The sequence below is a fragment of the Bos mutus genome, chromosome 15 (assembly GCF_027580195.1).
Source record: "Bos mutus isolate GX-2022 chromosome 15, NWIPB_WYAK_1.1, whole genome shotgun sequence".
NCBI lineage: Eukaryota > Metazoa > Chordata > Mammalia > Artiodactyla > Bovidae > Bos > Bos mutus.
Genome location: NC_091631.1, coordinates 34,648,284 through 34,671,045, shown reverse-complemented (window position 1 = coordinate 34,671,045; position 22,762 = coordinate 34,648,284). Strand labels below are relative to the sequence as shown.

Genomic DNA, 22,762 nt, shown 5'->3' with positions numbered 1-22,762 from the left:
TACCTAAGCCATTCCCCGGCAACTTTCAACCTAGTTAAGAGAGTACGTGGAGGGCTTCCCCAGTAGTCCAGTGCATGGGTTTGAGCCCTGGTCTGGGAAGATCCCACGTGCTGCAGGGCAACTAAGCCCATGAGCCACAACTACTGAGCCCTCTCTCTGGAACCTTCGAGACAAAACTATTGATCCCACATCCTCTGGAGCCCGTGCTCCACAAGAGAAGCCACTGCAATGAGAAGCCCACATACACAACTACAGAGTAGCCCTAGCGCCCACCACAACTAGAGAAAGCCCACATGCAGCAACGGACCCAACACAGCCAAAAATAAAGAAGCAAATAAACAAATAAAAAGAGCCCGTGGAGAAGCAGGTTGGGGCTTCTATTATCAGTCTGAGAGGACCACCAAGAACCATCTTCATGGGGGGTTGGGATGAGAAGCTGGTCTGCAAACCAGAACTGTACAGGCCCACCCAAGACCCACCCAGGAGCCTTCACCTTCCTCTGTGGGCAATCTTGGTTGCTGCTGTAACTAATTACCACAAACTCAGTGACTTGCAATGACACAAATTCATTATCCTACAGTTATGGAGGTCAGAAGTCTGAAATGGTTCTTATTGGGCTAAAATCAAGGTGTGGGTAAGACTGTTTTCCTTTCTGGAGGAGAGGCCAGTTTTCCAGCTCCTGGTGGCTGCCTGTGTTCCCTGGTTCTTGGTCCTTCCACCTTCAAAGACAGCAGTGGTCGGGGGGGTGGGGGGTGAGTCCTTCGCCCATTCCATCACTTCAACACTGACTCTTCTGCCTCGCCTTCCTTTTACAAGGACGCCAGTGATCACCCTGGGCCCACCTGGATAACTCAGGCCACTCTTCCCACTTTAAATTCAGCTGATTAGCAACCTTAATTCCGCCTGATTCCTTCCCTTCCACCACGTATGGAAACTTATTCACAGGTTCTGGCAATCAGGATGTAAGCATCTTCAGAAGATCATTATTCTCCCTACCACACTGGCATTGGCATGTTACAGAACCCTAGGTTGACAGCCCATGTAACGAAAATATTGAACAACACATATCATGAACATGATAAAGAATTCATCAGTGTTCAGAGGAAGGCATGCAGATGTGACTATCAATGGACTCCTGAAGAGGAGGAGCTAGGACACCCCAGATAAACCTGATGGCATTCCATGGGCTCCGTGACTGTGCTCCCCTACCCAGGCCATGGGCCTACTCACCGAGCTCTCCTTGAACCATTCCTTTATGTAGGCAGCTGTGGGGCCCGGGATCTGGCTCAGGAGGGCTGCCCTCTCCTGAGGATGCTCCAGCATCTCCAAGGCCAGCCTCAAGTCCTCGACGAGATGGAGCACTGGGAAGGGGTTCATGTAGGAGCCTGGGGAAGTCGGTCCGGGCTCACAGGTACCATCACTAATATCTGCCCCTGTTTTAGTTCCTGGAACAAGAGAGAGGTGGGAATCCGGGTGAGAATTGTGGATGCCATGGGCAAGGAACTGGTAAAGAGCAAAGTTAGTGAAAGGGAAAGGGAGATGGATGGATCAGAAGACTAGATGACCACTTCCATCTCGCAGAATCACTCACAAAGTGAATTTTGCAGAAATCATCTTTCATCCTGGGTTGGGCATGAGAGAGAGATGACTGTGCCCATTGTGACTGGCTGGAGGAAGCTCACATGCTCAGACAAGTGGGAGGGCACAGCCAGAACTTACCTGCGACTAAGTACTTGTGTGCTGAAACAGTGAGATGCCAGTCCCCAGCTGTGAGATGAATAAATGTGTCTTCTTTGAACTTAAAGTGGTAAACTGTATGCACAGAGAGCCACGCATCCTTGTGTGTGCATTCCACCCCCTCACCCCAAGGTGGATCCTCACTCCGGGCTGGTCTAGTGACTTGCTCTGATCAACAGGATGCAGAGGAAGTCATGCTGCGTGGGATCTGGTGAGAATGAGTAAATCAAAATCTTTCTAGATCTTCCCCGTTGGGCGATTCTACGTCCTCTGATACACTCACACCTTTGACTCGTATTTAACTCTGTATGTATCCTTATTTCATCTCCCTTCATGGACAGTGACGTCTCTGAGGGCAGAGCCCCTGTCATCAGTGGCTGACACAGTTATCATGCCCCCTGCCCAGTAGACTGTGAGGGGAACTGGCTGAATGTCTGTACATATGCTTGGATGAATAGCTAAGAGGAAGAATGCCTGATTTCCACAGAGATCTGGGATACTGGGTCAGCTTTTTCTAAATTGGTATGTCCCAAATAGGACTGTGTTTGCCTTTCTAAACCCCACCATTAAAAAAGAAGGGGAAAAAAGCCTTCTTTGCATAGATGGTGATATATTTTCTAAACCAAAACTGGGGCAACAGAGTCTAACAAAGGATTTCTGTGCTTCTTTCATCAGTTAAGAAACATTTTAGAAAATATGGCTCATGGTGGAATTTCCAGGGCATTTGAATTGTTTATAAAGCCAACAGAATAAAATACTTAAAATCAGGACTCTTGCTGGAAAATGTGGGCTGTAGAGCCACCATATCCACGGTTACACTGCAGGCCTGTCGTCTAATTCCAGGTTCCTCTACTCTCTTCAAAGCCAACTTCCTACTTGCCATGGCAGTCTTTGGAATGAGAAATCCACACAGAAGGAAACAATTACTTTTAGATTGCTGGTTTGCTTTCTGAAAGTGCAGGTTAGAGGGAATTGTGGATCACAATCCACAAACAAGTCCGTGGCTCTGGGGAGCTAGGAGACGGCCCCGTTACCCCCACTCTGATGTGTGCTCACCAGTTTCTGGCTTCTACAAATCCAATTAAGAGTTGCCTAGGAAAGGTCACAGTCAAAAACTTCAGGAGAGAAAATGGACAGAAGTAGAGCAAGACCCCCAATCTCTAAACAAATGCTAAGTCATGCCTCTCCATCCTGAATACACTCCAACACACACACACACACACACACACACACACACACACACACTTACAAATGTAGGATAAGTCAGGCCAGAAGTATGTGGGAAGACTGAGATTTTCATTCATTTTCTATCAGTGAGGCCTTGGACAAGTCCCTTCCATTCTGTGGGCCACTCCCTGCCCCTAAAGCCTTGGGATTTTTTCTTACTTTTCAAATATTTTACGTGTGTGTAAAGGTGTATGAGTGCATGTGTATCTGTGTCCACTTTTGCATGTAATGTGTACATACAAAAAAGACTTTAATTTCTATTTCTTTACAATTTACATCAATACATAGGCTCAGAAAATGGTCCAAAATGGTGAAACTTCTTAGGCCTAGCACTAGCAAAGGTAACAATTACCCAGAAGACTCAATTCCACATGCCACACAGATTCTCTACAGCCAACTGACGGCTACGGAAAAACTACAATCACAGAGGCAAACACACAAAAACAGGACTATCAGACGCAACAAATAAGAAAATGCATACCCTCATACCTGGTTTAACAAAACAAAAGTGACAATAACAGAAGGCAAGATGTTGATCCCTAAAGTGCCTCTCAGAAAACAGCAACTCACCTCCTGTTCAAGCCCTAATAGAGTTTCTCTTTGGGGGCAATCTCTCAATTACTTTATCTTGAACAATAAAGCATTCTTTGGAGAAGATAGATTAACACAAAGGGCTTCAGTTTTATATACATACTGAAATCCTCTACAGATGCCAGAGTCCCACCTCCAGGGTTCTAGTTTGATTGGTCTGAGGCTGATCTGGGACAACAAAAAGCTACCCAGGTGATGCCAGTGTGCAGTTTAAGTGGAAACCATTGACTAGCACATCAAATTAATCAATGCCAAGTTTTGATGTTTAGGAAGGACACTCCTGAGAATTTTTATCTGAAGCACATTAAAACCAAAATTTAATACAGATTCAGTAATTGTTAGGGGGAGATGAAACAACCCAAAATGCAAGTATAGGATTTTATCGAAAGCCTTTCAATGGTCATGTTCAAAAGCAACTAAGTATGTGTAGCAGTTACTAGGATTATTCAGAAATGTTTTGGATCTCCTCCACTTCAGCTCACACTGGGACAACACTTCTGCCCCTTGAAGCTACTCACAGCCACGTGACTTCCTCTGACCAATAAACATGAAAAGTGACACTGTCACTTCTAGAAGAAGGTCATTAGGAACAAGAACACAATTCCTTTTATCTCTTTCACTTGCTCCGGCCTCTGGCAATGGTGGGAACTGAATCTACCCATGTTCCAAAGAGATGATGACACAGACCAGAGCCCTAAGCAGACCCGGGGCAGTGGGGGAACTTGTGGTCTAAGCTGTTTCAAGGCAACTGATATTGTGGGACTGTTTGTTACTGCAGCATGACGACTTAGCCTGTCTTCATTTACATGATGTATGTTACACAATTCAGAAATACGTACATACAAACAAGGTAAACTTTTTAAAAATGATCTTTATCATACAAATGGGGTTCTTCAACATGAGATGAAATAATTGATGACAGCCTTGTATGTGAATTTTCAAAGTGCTGTGTTTACAACACTTAAAAGTAAAAATATGGACTCTCAAACTCTGCACATCTAAAGCGTGATGCACATTGGTAGCTCCAGGACTACCTGGGAGTGTGGTGCAAATGCAGACTCTCAGGCCCCACCTCCACATTTTATCGACATCACCAAATGCTCTTCAACTGCTCTGGGATGCTATACTTTTATTCAGAAACTAGCTCTTATAATGACAGAAATAGTATGTTCGGATAAAGGTAAAATGCTTGAATAAAAGTATTATTTAAAATGTACTGGTGAGACAAAAAATTCGTAATTTTTTGCAAATTAGTGCCTGTAAATACACATGTGACTAAATCAATATTATGAGTACTTGTCTATTTGGGAATATATTTGGACATATGTTTTACCTAAAAGGAAGTAAAAAAGGTGTAGAAACGTTAATGAAAGGACAAGAAAGCATGAGAAAAGAACAGAAAATTTTGAAAAAGAACCAACTGGAAACCAAAACACAAAGAATACAGTTACTCAGGTTAGAAAATGAAGTGCATAGGTTAAACAACAGATAAGAGAATTACTGGAACGGAAGGTGGAAGAAGCTATTGAAGCAGAGGCGAAAGAGAAAATGGTTATGGATTTATCACCAATAAAATCTTCATTCGGGCTTCCCTGGTGGCTCAGTGATAGTGAATGTGCCTGCGAAAGCGGGAGACACATACATGTTCCATCCCTGATCCAAGAAGACCCCACATGCTGCAGAGCAGCTAAGCCACAAAAACTGAGCCTGTGCTCTAGAGCCTGGGAGCCACAACTACTGAGCCCACATGCTGCAATTACTGAAGCGCCCTAGAGCCTGTGGTCTGCAACATGAGGCCACCACAATGAGAAGCCCGTGCAACATAACTAGAGAAAAGCCCTCGCTGCAAGCAAGACCCAGAACAGCCAAAAATAAATAAATAAAATTAAAAAAAAAAAAAAACCTTCAGTCTTCTCAGTTTAAAGACACACATTGAGTCCCCAAAGGGATACATTAAAACAAATCCTAGCAACAACACAGTGAAACTGAAGAACAAAGATAAAAGAAATTTAAAAGCAACCAGAGATAAAAGATATTCTACAATTAGACTGTCAAAGACTTCTCATCAGCAGTAAGTCCTGATGACCACAAAATATCTTCAGGTAGCTACCAACCTATAATCTGTACAAGATAAACTACCACTCAAGATTTAAGAATAAAATAAGGACATTTTTCACATAAATGATGCATGCAATTTATTACTGGCAGAGTATTTCTGAAGGGATTTTAAAAGATCTACTTCATGAAGCAGGAAAAACTGCACCAACTAAAAAGGAGGGGGATAGAAGAATCAACTCTGTCAGAGAAGTTGTTTAAACTGTTCACTAAACAAAATAAACACTGTCAGTTTAAAAAACACACATGGCAGGGGAGAGGGGCAGCTCTGAAGAGTGGTTGAACCCAGGGTCTGTTTCCCCAGGGCCAGCTGCAGCCGCCCCCTGTCTCTCTTCCAAGACAAGCAGAAGAAAGACCATGTGAGAACACAGTGAGAAAAAAACAGTCCACAAGCAGTTAGAGAGGTCTTACCAGAAATCAACCCTGCCAGCACCTTGATCTCAGATTTTTCGGCCTCCAGAACTATTTTCCATTTCTTCTTGATGCTCTTCAGTGGTATACAGTATGGCAAAATGTATATGACAGGAGTATTTATAGATAGCCGTTACTTAGGCAGAGCCTTTGAAATAGAGAGAAGCTGCAGCTTCACCCTCAAGACACAGATCTGCAGCCCCTTGGGCACCAGACACCTCCACTGAAGACCCAGAATGGAGACCACTGGACCACATGTCCTGTACATTCTCTAACAACTACTTAGACCTAAGGTCTTTATTTCAACATTTTTCTTTGAGAGCTAAGACTAGTTTATGAAATATGGGATGATGAAAAAAACTTGGATTTTGAGATCCAATGGATTTAGTATTTTTTCCTAATTATGCTTTCCAGTTAATCTATGCCTCAATTTTCTGTCTATAAAAAAGGGATAGCAACACTGTTTATCTTTCACAATTTTCATAAAGATTAGGTCAAATAATGCATTATGATATCTGATAAAAAATAAATGTTCAATGAATAATAATAAATAGCACAATACTTGGGGGACTATAAATAAAGATGATACCAGAATACAAAACTATGGAAGACGGGGCACTGATGGGAATTAAAGCATTCTAAGACTCACGTACTACTAAAGAGGAAGACAATTATTCTATAAAGATATTTGTATTTCACCTTTGTGGTAAGGATTTGTGCTAAAAATGTAAGGATGAGCATTAAAAATACAGAAATAGATGTTTGACTTTCTAACAGAGATATAAAAACAACTTGATCAATACAACAGAGGCCAGCAAGGCAAAACCAAAAACAAGTTAAAAAAAAAAAAAAGTTAAAAAGAAACAAAAACATAAAATGGAGAAATAAGCACTTACCTATCTATATACTACCCTACAAATAGCTGTGAAAAGAAGAGAAACGAAAAGCAAAGGAGAAAAGGAAGGATATAAGCATCTGAATGCAGAGTTCCAAAGAATAGCAAGAAGAGATAAGAAAGCCTTCCTTAGCGATCAATGCAAAGAAATAGAGGAAAACAACAGAATGGGAAAGACTAAGAGATCTCTTCAAGAAAATTAGAGATACCAAGGGAACATTTCATGCAAAGATGGGCTCGATAAAGGACAGAAATGGTATGGACCTAACAGAAGCAGAAGATATTAAGAAGATGTGGCAAGAATACACAGAAGAACTGTACAAAAAAGATCTTCATGACCCAGATAATCACGAAGGTGTGATCACTCACCCAGAGCCAGATATCCTGGAATGTGAAGTCAAGTGGGCCTTAGAAAGCATCACTACAAACAAAGCTAGTAGAGGTAATGGAATTCCAGTTGAGCTCTTTCAAATCCTGAAAGATGAGGCTGTGAAAGTGCTGCACTCAATATGCCAGCAAATGTGGAAAACTCAGCAGTGGCCACAGGACTGGAAAAGGTCAGTTTTCATTCCAATCCCAAAGAAAGGCTATGCCAAAGAATGCTCAAACTACCGCACAATTGCACTCATCTCACACGCTAGTAAAGTAATGCTCAAAATTCTCCAAGCCAGGCTTCAGCAATATGTGAACCGTGAACTTCCAGATGTTCAAGCTGGTTTTAGAAAAGGCAGAGGAACCAGAGACCAAATTGCCAACATCCACTGGATCATGGAAAAAGCAAGAGAGTTCCAGAAAAACATCTATTTTCTGCTTTATTGACTATGCCAAAGCCTTTGACTGTGTGGATCACAATAAACTGTGGAAAATTCTGAAAGAGATGGGAATACCAGACCACCTGACCTGCATTTTGAGAAACGTGTATGCAGGTCAGGAAGCAACAGTTAGAACTGGACATGGAACAACAGACTGGTTCCAAATAGGAAAAGGAGGACGTCAAGGCTGTATATTGTCATCCTGCTTATTTAACTTCTATGCAGAGTAAATCATGAGAAACGCTGGGCTGGAAGAAGCACAAGCTGGAATCAAGATTGCTGGGAGAAATATCAATAACCTCAGATATGCAGACGACACCACCCTTATGGCAGAAAGTGAAGAGGAACTCAAAAGCCTCTCGATGAAGGTGAAAGAGGAGAGTGAACAAGTTGGCTTAAAACTCAACATTCAGAAAACGAAGATCATGGCATCTGGTCCCATCACTTCATGGAAAATAGATGGGGAAACAGTGGACACAGTGTCAGACTTATTTTTGGGGGCTCCAAAATCACTGCAGATGGTGACTGCAGCCATGAAATTAAAAGACGCTTACTCCTTGGGAGGAAAGTTATGACCAACCTAGATACCATATTGAAAAGCAGAGACATTACTTTGCCAACAAAGGTCCATCTAGTCAAGGCTATGGTTTTTCCAGTAGTCATGTTTGGATGTGAGAGTTGGACTGTGAAGAAAGCTGAGCACCGAAGAATTAATGCTTTTGAACTGTGGTGTTGGAGAAGACTCTTGAGAGTCCCTTGGACTGCAAGGAGATGCAACCAGTCCATTCTGAAGGAGATCAGCCCTGGGATTTCTTTGGAAGGAATGATGCTCAAGCTGAAACTCCAGTACTTTGGCCACCTCATGCGAAGAGTTGACTCATTGGAAAAGACTCTGATGCTGGGAGGGATTGGGGGCAGGAGGAGAAGGGGACGACAGAGGATGAGATGGCTGGATGGCATCACTGACTCGATGGACATGAGTCTGAGTGAACTCCGGGAGTTGGTGATGGACAGGGAGGCCTGGCGTGCTGCGATTCATGGGGTCACAAAGAGTCGGACATGACTGAGTGACTGAACTGAACTGAACTGAAGGATCACAGTCTTGTCATGGCAAAGGGGCTTGGGTAACTGAATGAAGCGACACACACAGCTGAGCATCTTTTCCACTTTGGCCCAGTGGTTTCATTCTTTCTGGAGCTATTAGTAATTGCCCTCCGATCTTCCCCAGTGTTTACTCTTTGCAACCCCATGGGCTATAGCTCACCAGGCTCGTCTGTCCATGAAATTCTCCAGGCAAGAATACTGGAGTGGGTACCCATTCCCTACTCCAGGCAATCCTCCTGACTCAAGTATTGAACCTGGGTCTCCTGCTTTGCAGGTGAATTCTTTACCATCTGAGCCACAAGGGAATACACTGGACACCTACCAATCTAGGGGATTCATCTCCTGGTGTCATATCTTTTTGCCTTTTCATACTGTCCATGGGATTCTCTAGGCAAGAACACTGGGATTGGTTGCCATTCCCTCCTCCAGTGGACCATGTTTTGTCAGAACTCTTCACTATGACCCATCTGTCTTGGGTGGCTGTAAGCATGCTCATAGCTTCATTCAGTTACCCAAGCCCTTTTGCCATGACAAGACTGTGATCCTTCAGTTCAGTTCAGTTCAGTCACTCAGTCGTGTCCGACTCTTTGCGACCCCATGAATCGCAGCACACCAGGCCTCCCTGTCCATCACCAACTCCCGGAGTTCACTCAGACTCATGTCCATCGAGTCAGTGATGCCATCCAGCCATCTCATCCTCTGTCGTCCCCTTCTCCTCCTGCCCCCCAATCCCTCCCAGCATCAGAGTCTTTTCCAATGAGTCAACTCTTCGCATGAGGTGGCCAAAGTACTGGAGTTTCAGCTTGAGCATCATTCCTTCCAAAGAAATCCCAGGGCTGATCTCCTTCAGAATGGACTGGTTGCATCTCCTTGCAGTCCAAGGGACTCTCAAGAGTCTTCTCCAACACCACAGTTCAAAAGCATCAATTCTTCGGTGCTCAGCTTTCTTCACAGTCCAACTCTCACATCCATACATGACCACTGGAAAAACCATAGCCTTGACTAGATGGACCTTTGTTGGCAAAGTAATGTCTCTGCTTTTCAATATGGTATCTAGGTTGGTCATAACCTTCCTTCCAAGGAGTAAGCGTCTTTTAATTTCATGGCTGCAGTCACCATCTGCAGTGATTTTGGAGCCCCCAAAAAATAAAGTCTGACACTATTTCCCCATCAAGAGGCTTTTGAGTTCCTCTTCACTTTCTGCCATAAGGGTGGTGTCATCTGCATATCTGAGGTTATTGATATTTCTCCCGGCAATCTTGATTCCAGCTTGTGCTTCTTCCAGCCCAACATTTCTCATGATGTACTCTGAATAGAAGTTAAATAGCAGGGTGACAGTATACAGCCTTGACGTACTCCTTTTCCTCCTATTTGGAACCAGTCTGTTGTTCCATGTCCAGTTCTAACTGTTGCTTCCTGACCTGCAAATAGGTTTCTCAAAATGCAGGTCAGGTGGTCTGGTATTCCCATCTCTTTCAGAATTTTCCACAGTGGGCCTTAGGAAATATTAATATGAACAAAGCTAGTGAAGGTGAGAGAATTCCAGCTCAAATATTTAAAATCCTAAAAGATGATGCTGTGAAAGTGCTGTACTCAATATGCCAGCAAATCTGGAAAACTCAGCAGTGGCCACAGAATTGGAAAAGGTCAGTTTTCATTCCAATCCCAAAGAAAGGCAATGCCAAAGAATGTTCAAACTACCGCACAATTGCACTCATCTCACACACTAGCAAAGTAATGTTCAAAATTCTCCAAGCCAGGCTTCAATAGTATGTGAACCATGAACTTCCAAATGTTCAAGTTGGATTTAGAAAAGGCAGAGTAACAAGAGATCAAATTGCCAACATCCGCTGGATTATCGAAAAAGCAAGAGAACTCAAAAAAAAAAAACATCTACTTTTGCTTTATTGACTACACCAAGGCCTTTGACTGTGTGGATCACAGCAAACTGTGGAAAATTCTTCAAGAGATGGGAATACCAGACCACCTGACCTGCCTTCTGAGAAATCTGTATGCAGGTCAAGAAGCAACAGTTAGAACCGGACATGGAACAACAGACTGGTTCCAAATGGGGAAGGGAATACGTCAAGGCTGTATACTGCCACTCTGCTTATTTAACTTCTATGCAGAGTACATCATGTGAAATGCCGGGCTGGATGAAGCACAAGCTGGAATCAAGATTGATGGGAGAAATATCAATAACCTCAGATATGCAGATGACACCACCCTTAAGGCAGAAAGTGAAGAGGAACTAAGGGGCCTCTTGATGAAAGTGAAAGAGGAGAGTGAAAAAGTTGGCTTAAAACTCAACATTCAGAAACCTAGGATCATGGCATCCGGTCCCATCACTTCATGGCAAATAAGTGACAGACAAATGCAATGACATGACATGCATGACATGACAAGGCAAACAGTGACAGACTTTTTTGGGGGGGGGCTCAAAAATCACTGCAGATGGTGACTGCAGCCATGAAATTAAAAGACACTTGCTCCTTGGAAGAAAAGCTATGACTCACCTAGATAGCATATTAAAAAGCAAAGACATTACTTTACCAACAAAGGTCAATCTAGTCAAAGCTATGGTTTTTCCAGTAGTCATGTATGGATGTGAGAGTTGGACTATAAAGAAGGCTGAGTGCTAAAGAATTGATGCTTTTGAACTTGGTGTTGGAGAAGACTCTTGAGAGTCCCTTGGACTGCAAGGAGATCCAACCAGTCAATCCTAAAGGAAACTAGTCCTGAATACTCGTTGGAAGGACTGATGCTGAAGCTGAAACTCCAATACTTTGGCCACCTGATGCAAAGAACTGACTCACTGGAAAAGATCCTGATGCTGGCAAAGATTGAAGGTGGGAGGAGAAATGGAAGACAGAGGATGAGATGGTTGGATGGCATCACCGATGGTGGACATGAGTTTATGTAGGCTCCAGGAGCTGGTGATGGACAAGAAAGCCTGGCATGCTACAGTTCATGTGGTTGCAAAGAGTTGGACACAACTGAGCAACTGAACTGAAATGCCTTACCAATATGATGATGTTTTTGTCATACCATCACATTCATGTCATTTGTGTCATCCACATGAATTGGCCATAGGTATACATATATCCCCTTCCTCTCAAACCTACTTCCATCTCCCTCCCCATCCTACCCACCAGGTTATCACAAAGCACCAGCTTTGGGTTCCCTGCATCTTACAATAAACTCCCACCGGCTATCTGTTTTACATATGGTAATGTATATGTTTCAATGCTCTTCTCTCAAATCATGAAAATTCTTAAAGAGATGGGAGTACCAGACCACCTTCATGTCTCCTGAGAAACCTGTATGTGAGTCAAGAAGCAACAGAAGAACTGGATATGGAACAACAGACTGGTTCAAAATTGGGAAAGAGTATGATAAAGCTTTATATTGTCACCCTGCTTATTTAACTTATATACACACATCATGTGAAATGCTGAGCTGGATAAATCACCACTTGGAATCAAGATTGCCAGGAGAAATATCAACAACCTCGAATATACAGATAATCAAACTCTAATGACACAAAACGAAGAGGAATTGAAGAGCGTCTTGATGATGGTGAAAGAGGAGAGTGCATTGATGTAGGTACTTTTGAGCAAAAAAAAAAATTAAGACTAATCACATATACACACAATCACTGGATAAAATGATTAAAAAAAACATTTGAACAAACCTATAAAAAGTTGAACCATAATTTGATAATTTCCCACAGTGAAAATACCAGGCCACATACTTTTACAAGTTAGCTCTAGCCAGTGTTCATGAAGTGAATGATTCTCATCTAATTCTTGTGTTCAGTATAGAAAAAGAGGGACTGTTCCAAACGGCTTCAGTAAGGATAGCTGCCAGTACAACTTATAGACCAGAATGTGAATGGTGACCCCTGTCACTAAACAATTTACAAAGGCAAATTACAAGCCTTCTCACTGATGAACTTACATGTCAAATCCTAAACAGAAATTTATAGACTAAACCTCACAGTGTATAAAAATGACCCTCTCCCTTGGATCTCCCACATTGCAGGCAGATTTTTTACTGTCTGAGCCACCAGGGAAGCCCTACATATCAAATCCTAAATACAAATTTACAAACCAAATCCCACAGTGTATTAAAAAGACCCTCTCCCTTGGGAAATGACAGATCAAGCAGACCCAAAATTAAAAACTATAGTGGTGATACAGCAAAAGACATATAAAGAACTATGTGCTAAACACTGGAGACGGTACATTGTGTTCAAGCACATATAAAGCCTTTTTTCAAAAATGACCATAGACTAGGCCATCCAGAAAGTCTCAGCAAAAATCAAGAATTGCTATTATGGGTACTATTCCAGTCTCCATATTTCTGTGGGAGGAGAGAATGGTTTCACCTATCTCCCCTCACTCAGCTTTTCCTCAACAGAGGAATACCCCTTCTGATGACAGAACTGAAAGATGGAATTCTCCCCTAGAGATGCCTGTCCCCATATGCAGGCATTATCTTCCAAGGAAGCTTTCTGAGACCAGCTCCACCCCCAGCAAGATGGAAGTTAGAAGTTTGGGATTACATTCAATTCAAGGAAGGGTGTAGGATGAGTGGATTCAAGATCTTGACTGTGGCTTCAGGTCAAGTTAAGGTTCCTAGTCAATTAAACTAATGATAAAGCTGATACTTTGATCTCTTTCTATCTGACTCCTTTGTTCCTTAAGCGGAACCAAATAAGCAGGGGAATAAATGGATGGCATTCTTTTTAAATTTTTTATTTAAGTATGGTTGATTTACAACATTTAAGGGATGTTCGTTATTACCTTTGTGGTAGAATAATGACCTTCCCAAAGATGTCCACATCCCACCCCTGGAAAGTATGGGTGTGTTTGTTACCTAATATAGCAGAAGGGACTCTAACATGTGATTAAGAATCATGAGATGGAGATACTATCCTGGATTTTTAATCATATGAGCTCTTAGAAAAGGGAAGCAGAAGAATAGGTCAGAGAGATGTGACATGAGGACTCGCCCTGCCACCGCTGGCTTTGAAGATGGAGGAAGGGGTTGTGAACCAAGGAAGGTGATGGTATTACAGCTACAATAGGGCAGGTCATGACAGACTAGTTGTACTCAGAAAAATCCCAAAGGACACCCTAAAATTAAAAAACACAAATACATATACTTTTTAAAGCAACTGAACTGAAGGAAATTTCCAGAGCTCAGTAGCTCAGGAGAAAAAGAGCATTTGAGCTGATGTTCCTGGCACACCTGGGCTTGAATGGGCCGCTTGAGGAGACAGGAGACAAAGTTTAGGGCCAGAGCAAAGGGAGAGGTCAAATGGGAGACCTTTGCATAAGGCCAGGAAGCAAAGGGCAATACCCTCAGCCTATCACCAGAAAAAATCACCCACTGATCTTGGCCTTGATGCTGGAATATGAACACACATAAACAATTCTATGTTTTCAAACATTAAAAGAAGGGTAGGAGAAGTGAAGAAAGAGAAGTGCAGAAATAAAAAAATAAAATAGTTGATAAACAAATGAGACCTAGTCAACATAAGCTTTCACATAACAGAGGAAACCATCAACAAAAAGACAACCTAAAGAACAGGAGAATATATTTGCAAATGACACTGCTGAAACGGATTAATTTCCAAAATATACAAACAGCTTATGCAACTCAACAACAAAAAAGCAACAACCCATTCCAAAAAGGGCAAAAGACCTAGCCTTTTATCCATAAGACTTACAGATGGCCAACAGGCACATGAAAAGATGCACAATATCATCACTAATTATTAGAGAAATGCAGATCAAAACTACTTGAGATATCATCTCACAACTGTCAGAATGGCCATCATCCAAAAGTCAACAAATATAAATTCTGGAGAGGGTGTGGAGAAGAAAGAATCCTGCTGTGCTGTTAGTAGGAATGTAAATTGGTGGGGCCCTTGTGAAGAACAGCACGGAGAAACTAAAAATAGAGTTACCACATGATCCAGCAATCCTATTATTGGGCATATACCTGGAAAGGATGAAAACTGTAACTTGAAAAGATACAGGCACCCCAATGTTCACAGCAGCACTATCTGCAATAGCTAAGACATGGAAGCAACCTAAGTGTCCATCAACAGACGAAAGAATGGATAAAGAAGATTTTCTACACACACACACACACAGAATGGAATATCACTCAGTCACAGAAAAGAATGAAATAACGCCATTTACAGCAACGTGGATGGACTTAAAGATTATCACACTAAGTGAAGTTCAGAAGGAGAAAGACAAAAACCATATATCACTTAAATGTGGAATCTAAAATAATGATACAAATAAACTTATTTACAAAACAGAAACAGGCAATGTTCTAGTCAAAGTGACAAAGCAAGAATCAATAAATTCCAAAAAGGATCAGAAACCGCTTTAACCACTACAATTAAGTTAGTCAATTTTAAATACATAATATTATATATTATTGATTTGTTAAGCTGAACAGATAGATTCAAGTAAGAACAGAAAATGATAAAGAATATATATTCAAAGAAGTTAAATATATACATATATAAAGCATAAATACATAATGTCTATATATATATAAGCATAGTTAGTTGTATGTGTCGATCTGGCTAGGTCACAATACTCAGATATTTAGTCAAATATTATTCTAGATGTTTCTGTGAAGATATGTTTTTCAGTAAGATTAACATTTAAATCAGTAGACTTTGACATAACATGGGTGGGCCTCACCCAGTTAGTGGAAGATCTTAATAGAAAAAAAAAAAACTGACTTCTCTGGAAGAAGTGGAGATTTGCCAGCAGATGGTCTTTGGACTTGAACTGCAAAACTGGCTCTTTCCTGGCCTTCCAGGCTGCTGGCTTACCCTGCAGACTTTGAACTTGCCAACTTCCACATTCATGTGAGCCAATTCCTTAAAATAAATGTCTCTTTCTCTCTGTCTCTTGCTCTGTCTCTCTCCATATACCTACATACACACACACACCCTATTGGTTCTGTTTCTGTGAAGAACCTGAGCTAATACATATACACATTTATCTATTTATAGAATAAATAATATACACACCTACTATGGGGACTGATCAGCAAAAATAATTCTTTGAAAACAGTCATTACAAACAACTAATCTCAAAAATATACAAGCAACTCCTACAGCTCAACTCCAGAAAAATAAATGACCCAATCAAAAAATGGGCCAAAGAACTAAATAGACATTTCTCCAAAGAAGACATACAGATGGCTAACAAACACATGAAAAGAGGCTCAACATCACTCATTATCAGAGAAATGCAAATCAAAACCACTATGAGGTACCATTTCACGCCAGCCAGAATGGCTGCTATCCAAAAGTCTACAAGCAATAAATGCTGGAGAGGGTGTGGAGAAAAGGGAACCCTCTTACACTGTTGGTGCGAATGCAAACTAGTACAGCCACTATGGAGAACAGTGTGGAGATTCCTTAAAAAACTGGAAATAGAACTGCCTTATGATCCAGCAATCCCACTGCTGGGCATACACACTGAGGAAACCAGAAGGGAAAGAGACACGTGTACCCCAATGTTCATCGCAGTACTGTTTATAATAGCCAGGACATGGAAGCAACCTAGATGTCCATCAGCAGATGAATGGATAAGAAAGCAGTGGTATATATACACAATGGAGTATTACTCAGCCATTAAAAAGAATACATTTGAATCAGTTCTAATGAGGTGGATGAAACTGGAGCCTATTATACAGAGTGAAGTAAGCCAGAAAGAAAAATACCAATACAGTATACTAACACATATATATGGAATTTAGAAAGATGGTAACAATAACCCTGTATACGAGACAGCAAAAGAGACACTGATGTATAGAACAGTCTTTTGGACTCTGTGGGAGAGGGAGAGGGTGAGATGATTTGGGAGAATGGCATTGAAATATGTATACTATCATATATGAAACGAGTCTCCAGTCCAGGTTCGATGCACAATACTGGATGCTTGGGGCTGGTGCACTGGGATGACCCAGAGGGATGGTATGGGGAGGGAGGAGGGAGGAGGGTTCAGGATGGGGAACACGTGTATGCCTGTGGTGGATACATTTCGATATATGGCAGAACCAATACAATATTGTAAAGTTTAAAAAAAAAAAAAAACTATTAGATAACTTAAAAAAAAAAAACAGTCATTAAAAAATACTCTCTGGGAAGACTGATCAAAAAATAAAGAGAAGGCAAACAAATAAGCAATACTAGGAATAAATACAGATATAACAAGTGTAGCAGATCTTAAAAAGATAAAACACAATAAGCAACCATATGCTAACAAAATGGAAAATACTGGTAAAATACACAAATATCTAGAAAAATACAGCATGTCAGAACTCAATAGAGAAAAAAATTAAACCCTGACTATCCCTAACCATTAAGAAAAGACATGAGGAAATACAAGGTCCAGATGGTTTTGCAGGTCAGTTCCTATAATTTAAACTATAAGCAAATATTTAATGAACAAATGATAATTCCAAATTTACTCACACACTTTAAGAGAATAGAAAAGGAGGCTGGAGATGTGGGCTCTGCTAGCAAGGGTAAAAAACAGAATGTAGCTGTTCAACAGGGCTCCCGGCCCCACTGTGGGCCATCTCAACCTCTTTACGCAAAGGGCAGCCTTTTGCGTGTGTCAGCCCGCTAGACACCTCCAAAATTCTGCCGACTCTCCTTGGGTCAGTGTCAAAGTAGAGGACTCTCAACTTGAGTCCTGACTGGAAAACAGGTGGCTTTGTTACTGATGACCACTCCACACTGATTGGCCTTGGAGAGGCTGGAGATAAGGCCAACTAACTGTTCAGAGTGTGGGTGCATCATCAGCCTTGAATGCCACAGCTAAAGTCATTCATGGGCCCACATGAATAATTCCAGTCTTGATGAGAACTTTCTCTGCCCTCACACAATCTTGAAAACAAACAAAAAAACCCAAAAATGGACACTAATCAGAGTTGGCAGAGGGATTTCGCTGGTCTAGTGGTTAAGACTTCTTCCAGTGCAAGGGGTACAGTTTCCAGTCCTGGGGAGCTGAGACCTCACATGCCTTGAGGCCAAAAACCCAAAACGCAAAACAGAAGCAATATTGTAACAAATTCAATAATACTTTAAAAAAAGAAAAAGGTCCATATCAAAAAAAAAATCTTTAAAAAAGAAACAGTTGGAAGAAAGGCCCAGACAGAGCAACCTCTTTGTTCAACTGTCATTAAACAGATTCCTTTTAACTGTTCTCCATCGATGGGTATAGCTTGTAGATAACCCCATGAGTAACCTCCCGCACAGTGAAGAGAAATAAGTGGCCCTCTGTGTCCTGACCAGGGGTTCTCTGGTCATACACACACACACACAGCCTCCTGGAGCAGCCGCTGACCCCATTAGCCCACAGATGAAGCCCTACACAAAATTAGTGTATGTGGTTGTTGCTCAGGGTCATCCACAGGGATGCAATTAAGCAGCATAGCGTTCAATTTCAATCATCAACACTGTAATTCAATTATGGTATTATTTGTAGGCTGAATCACAGGGACTAATCAAGAGGAAGACCAGATCAAAGGTTAACATCTTACTGGAACTTATAATACTGGTCTTTTGTATTAGAAACAACTCATTTGGACAAAGGTTCTGGGTTTTCTAAGTCACCTTGTCCTAACTTTCTGGTATAAAATTCTTGGGTCCTAATTAAATACAATCACATTCGGGATACACCCCTTCAGATTTCAAGAATTCAGCTGTTTTCACTTCATGTTTCTGCTTCATTTCCTACTTCTGCTTAGAAGGCATTTCTTTGTCTCATGTCTCCAGAGCAGACGAATGCCTGCCGATGATGGGGGTCACCATGCTTGCCTCTGCAGGGGCGTATTGGGCACTTGTGTATCAAGATGTCCTCTGAGTTCTCCTGGCCTGGTTGCTTCTGCAAGTGATTATCTCTTGCACCATCTGTACTGTTTACATTGGTCACAAGAAGAGGGCACTTTTTTTTTTGCATTAAAGGCTTAATTATATACACATTGATATCACATGCCCTAAGTATACTCTTCTGGAAACTCTTTTGGAAAGAGTTTTGGAAAGTGAAGAGTAGCCTGTCATACTGTACAGTAATTAATAAGGGGAAGTTCTGGTTATACAGTGTTATAATCATTAATAATCATTACTGAAGGAAATTGTGTCCATTTGAGTAGGAATCCATTTGTTTCTACATGTTGCTGCTGCTAAGTCACTTCAGTCGTGTCAGACTCTGTGTGACCCCATAGATGGAAGCCCACGAGGCTCCCCCATCTCTGGGATTCTCCAGGCAAGAACACTGGAGTGGGTTGCCATTTCCTTCTCCAATGCATGAAAGTGAAAAGTGAAGATGCTCAGTCGTGTCCAATTCTTAGTGACCCCATGGACTGCAACCTACCAGGCTCTTCCGTCCATGGGATTTTCCAGGCAAGAGTACTAGAGTGGGGTGCCATTGCCTTCTAGAGTTACACTATTACAATCATTGATCATATATCAAACTATACATTTGATCAACTGCTTCAAGTCTAGTCATCATTTCCGTTGAAGGCTCAGTCATATACTTGGTAATACAAGAAATAATAATCTTGTGAAACAAGCAAAATACAAATGGTATAGTTAATAACACTAGTGGAATTAAAAGTAAATATTTTAGCCATGAGCCTCCCACACCAGTTTTTTTTTAAAGATTGTCAAGACTAGGGAATGGGTCACTTACAGCAGAAATCTGATTTTTCATGTGGTTCAAATGTGTTACGTTAAAGGATTTATCAGGTACAAAAATACAGCATTGAGTTTGAATTACAGCACAGATATCTCCCTGAGATGCTGTAAGGTGTCAAGGGTCCTGCAGTTGTGTAGCACTGCCTTTCTCATCATAGAGATCTCAGAATTCAATAGGCTAATAGCCCACATAAATGCTTGCTATTTAGGGCACGCAGGAAGCCCATAAAAACTTCTTCACTAAGATAAGCATAACTGTGTTTTCATAAAGTGAGAGGATGCAGTGGTTTGAGTCCTTTACCAGCTAGAAGTAGTACTTGACACCCTTCGACTTCAAATTAGTGAGAGAATAGAAATAAAGAAAGGACAATATAAATGTTCACACACAGATACAACCCCTACAGAATCTGTGACTCATGATGTTGGTGCCACAGTCTTCAGCTTCCTTCTAGCTGCTCTATGCTCAAGCAAACAAGCTCTTACTTGGAAGTTGAATGTAGAAGGGAAGAGAGCAAAGCCAGTGTGACCAACAGACTGGGGACAAGGACAGGACTGGACCCTCCTCCTAGTGAACTCCCTAGACAGTCCTGCAGAACCCCAGGGGCTCTGCTGCACATCACCATGAGATGAACCCAGGAGTGAAATGAGCCAGGAAGACATCTGGATCTCAGATAGCCTGGACTCAAATCTTAGTTCCGTCATTTACCAGCACTATAGCTCGGGTGGCAAAAATAATGTCAATAGTCATATCAACAAAACCAAGGTAATTTAGAGCTGGTGAGCACTTACTAGGTAACAGGCACTATTCTAAGTGCCTTCTTTAATTTAATCCTCCCAATAACATGAGATGGCACTGTTATTACCAATGTCTATACACTATGAGGAAACTGAGGCTCAAGGGGATCAAGCAATTTGCGCAAAGACTCCACAGCCAGTAATAAGTGGCTGAGCTGGGATTCAAACTCCAACAGTCTAACTGCAGTTTACATTAATAACCACAAAAATCCCTAAGCTCTTTGGCCCAGTCAACTTGAAAATGAGGATGGCTTTAATAATCTTGAGGAAAAGTATCCCATACAAAAGCATTCAGTAATTATTATTCTTTTCATCGCAAATGGCATAGAACATATGCCCTCCAGATACTCGCTAATAACCTCAGTGTTGAATTATCTGCCAAATAGCTCCTGTCAAATGTCTGGGTGAGCCAATTACTGCTTAAGAGATGGCTCACAGGACATGCTAACCACAGAGTCTTCAAAAAAAAAAAAATTAGTGATTTATTATTCCACAAGAATGAGCCAAAGACACAAGAGAGAAAATAATCAATGAAGTTCAGCGTGCAGACAGACAGGGGATAGGTACAGAAACCAGTAACTGCCACCTAATAAATGAAAAGGGGAGCTTATTCACAGAAGTAAATCAAATACACATGGGACCCAAACATCTATTAAGCACATGTTCTGTGTTACCCTGGAGATGCACCAGCAAAGCCTCTGCTGCCACAGAGCTTACATCCTGGTGCAGGAGGCAGATAATAAACAGATGAATATGAACCTAATGGGTCAGATGGTAGTAAGTTCTATAAAGAAATAAAAACAGGATGCGAGGATGGGGGGAGGGATGTAGGGACACTACATGAGAGAGTGTCAGGGAAGGCCTCTGCATGGTGACATTTCAGCAGAGACCCGACCTCAGTGTACTTGGAGAACATTCCAGCAGAGGGACAGCAAGCACATAGGCCCTGAGACAGCCTATGCTAAAGCAAGACAAGCAGATGGGAGGTGTGGGAGGTGCAGCCACACAGGCAGCCAAAGGCCAAGCACATACAGCACTGCTGCTTATAATGGGGACTTCAGATGCTTATCCTGAAATGCGAAGCCACTGAAGAGTCGTGGGGAGAGTGGTGTGATCCGATTCCTCCACTGCTCTGTGGAAGACAAGGCGGCCAGAGCAGAGCAGAGCAGAGCCCACTCAGAGACTCTGCGTTAATCTTGTAGACCCCAGGCGAGCCTAAGAGGCATGCACAAGCCTTAGCTAGACAATGAAAACCACAGCATGCAAATGGGTGAAATAAGGACCTGAATACATGAGAACTCAATTTATCAAGAGCTGACACTTTATCAGTTCAGTCGCTCAGTTGGGTCCGACTCTTTGCGACCCCATGAATCGCAGCACGCCAGGCCTCCCTGTCCATCACCAACCCCGGAGTTCACTCAAACTCATGTCCATCGAGTCGGTGATGCCATCCAGTGCTTGCTATATGGCAGGCTCTGTGTTAAGCCCTTACATGTATAAGCACAGCAACCTTCTTAGGTGGGTTCTATTATTATACCCATTTTAAATATGAGGAAGCTGAAGAACATATCATGCAGGTAACTTGATGCACAGCTAGGTTCTGAAACAAGCAGTCTGGCTACAGGTGTTCCTCCAACCAAAGAACTCCTTGGAATGTTTTAGACCATCTCTCAGCAAAACTCTTGTATCTGTTCCAGAGACGCCCAGGGAGCCCTTCCAGAAGGAGTCTGCCAGGGTGGAGGCCTAAGGAAACAGAAGGAGGGAGCACGCAATGCTGGAAGGGAACAGGAGGGGAGTCCCTGGTTCTGCTCCAGGAACCACACCCACCGCAGGTCCCTGACCAAGCCAAGGCCCCAAGTATTCAGACCCACAGTCCTCACTCACAGACGGAGGGGACCGTGCCAGACGCTTTGTCATTTCAGGGGTGTCTGCGTGGGGAACTTCAGAGGCAGGAGGAAGTGACCCCACACAGGCTGCCTTCTTTAGGAGGTGTCCCACTCACCTGTCCCAGCTGTCTAAGAGCTCCGCCTGCTCCAGGGGCTCTCACAGTCTCCTTCTTGCCCCTGGGCTGGGGGCTCGGCAGTGCTGACCACCTGAGCTAGTCTGATTCTGTGACTATAATCTCGATGCACAGGAGACCCTGGAAACTTCCGGGGGAGACTCTCTGAAAAGACTGCCAGGAAACCCACACTGTTGTTTATCTCCTCTCAATAGGGCTTCCGGGACCCTAACCTGGAGCAAGACATCCCAATCTCCGGAGTCTCTGAAAACCCGGATGTTGGTCGGCCTCCTGAGGACCCTTTCTGTTCACTGAGAAATTAAGAG

The 22,762-nt window shown here is 42.3% G+C and overlaps 1 protein-coding gene across 7 annotated transcripts in view; it reads right to left on the bottom strand.

The window, feature by feature from the left end:
• The window catches only part of PPFIBP2 (PPFIA binding protein 2), a 166,407-nt gene that overhangs the window by 109,435 nt on the left and 34,210 nt on the right, over window positions 1–22,762 (bottom strand). For all 7 annotated transcript variants that reach the window (XM_070383864.1, XM_070383861.1, XM_070383862.1 and 4 more), the window contains exon 3: window positions 1,231–1,445. In XM_070383864.1, coding sequence (XP_070239965.1) covers window positions 1,231–1,445 — 215 coding nt within the window. The remainder of the gene's footprint in view (window positions 1–1,230; window positions 1,446–22,762) is intronic.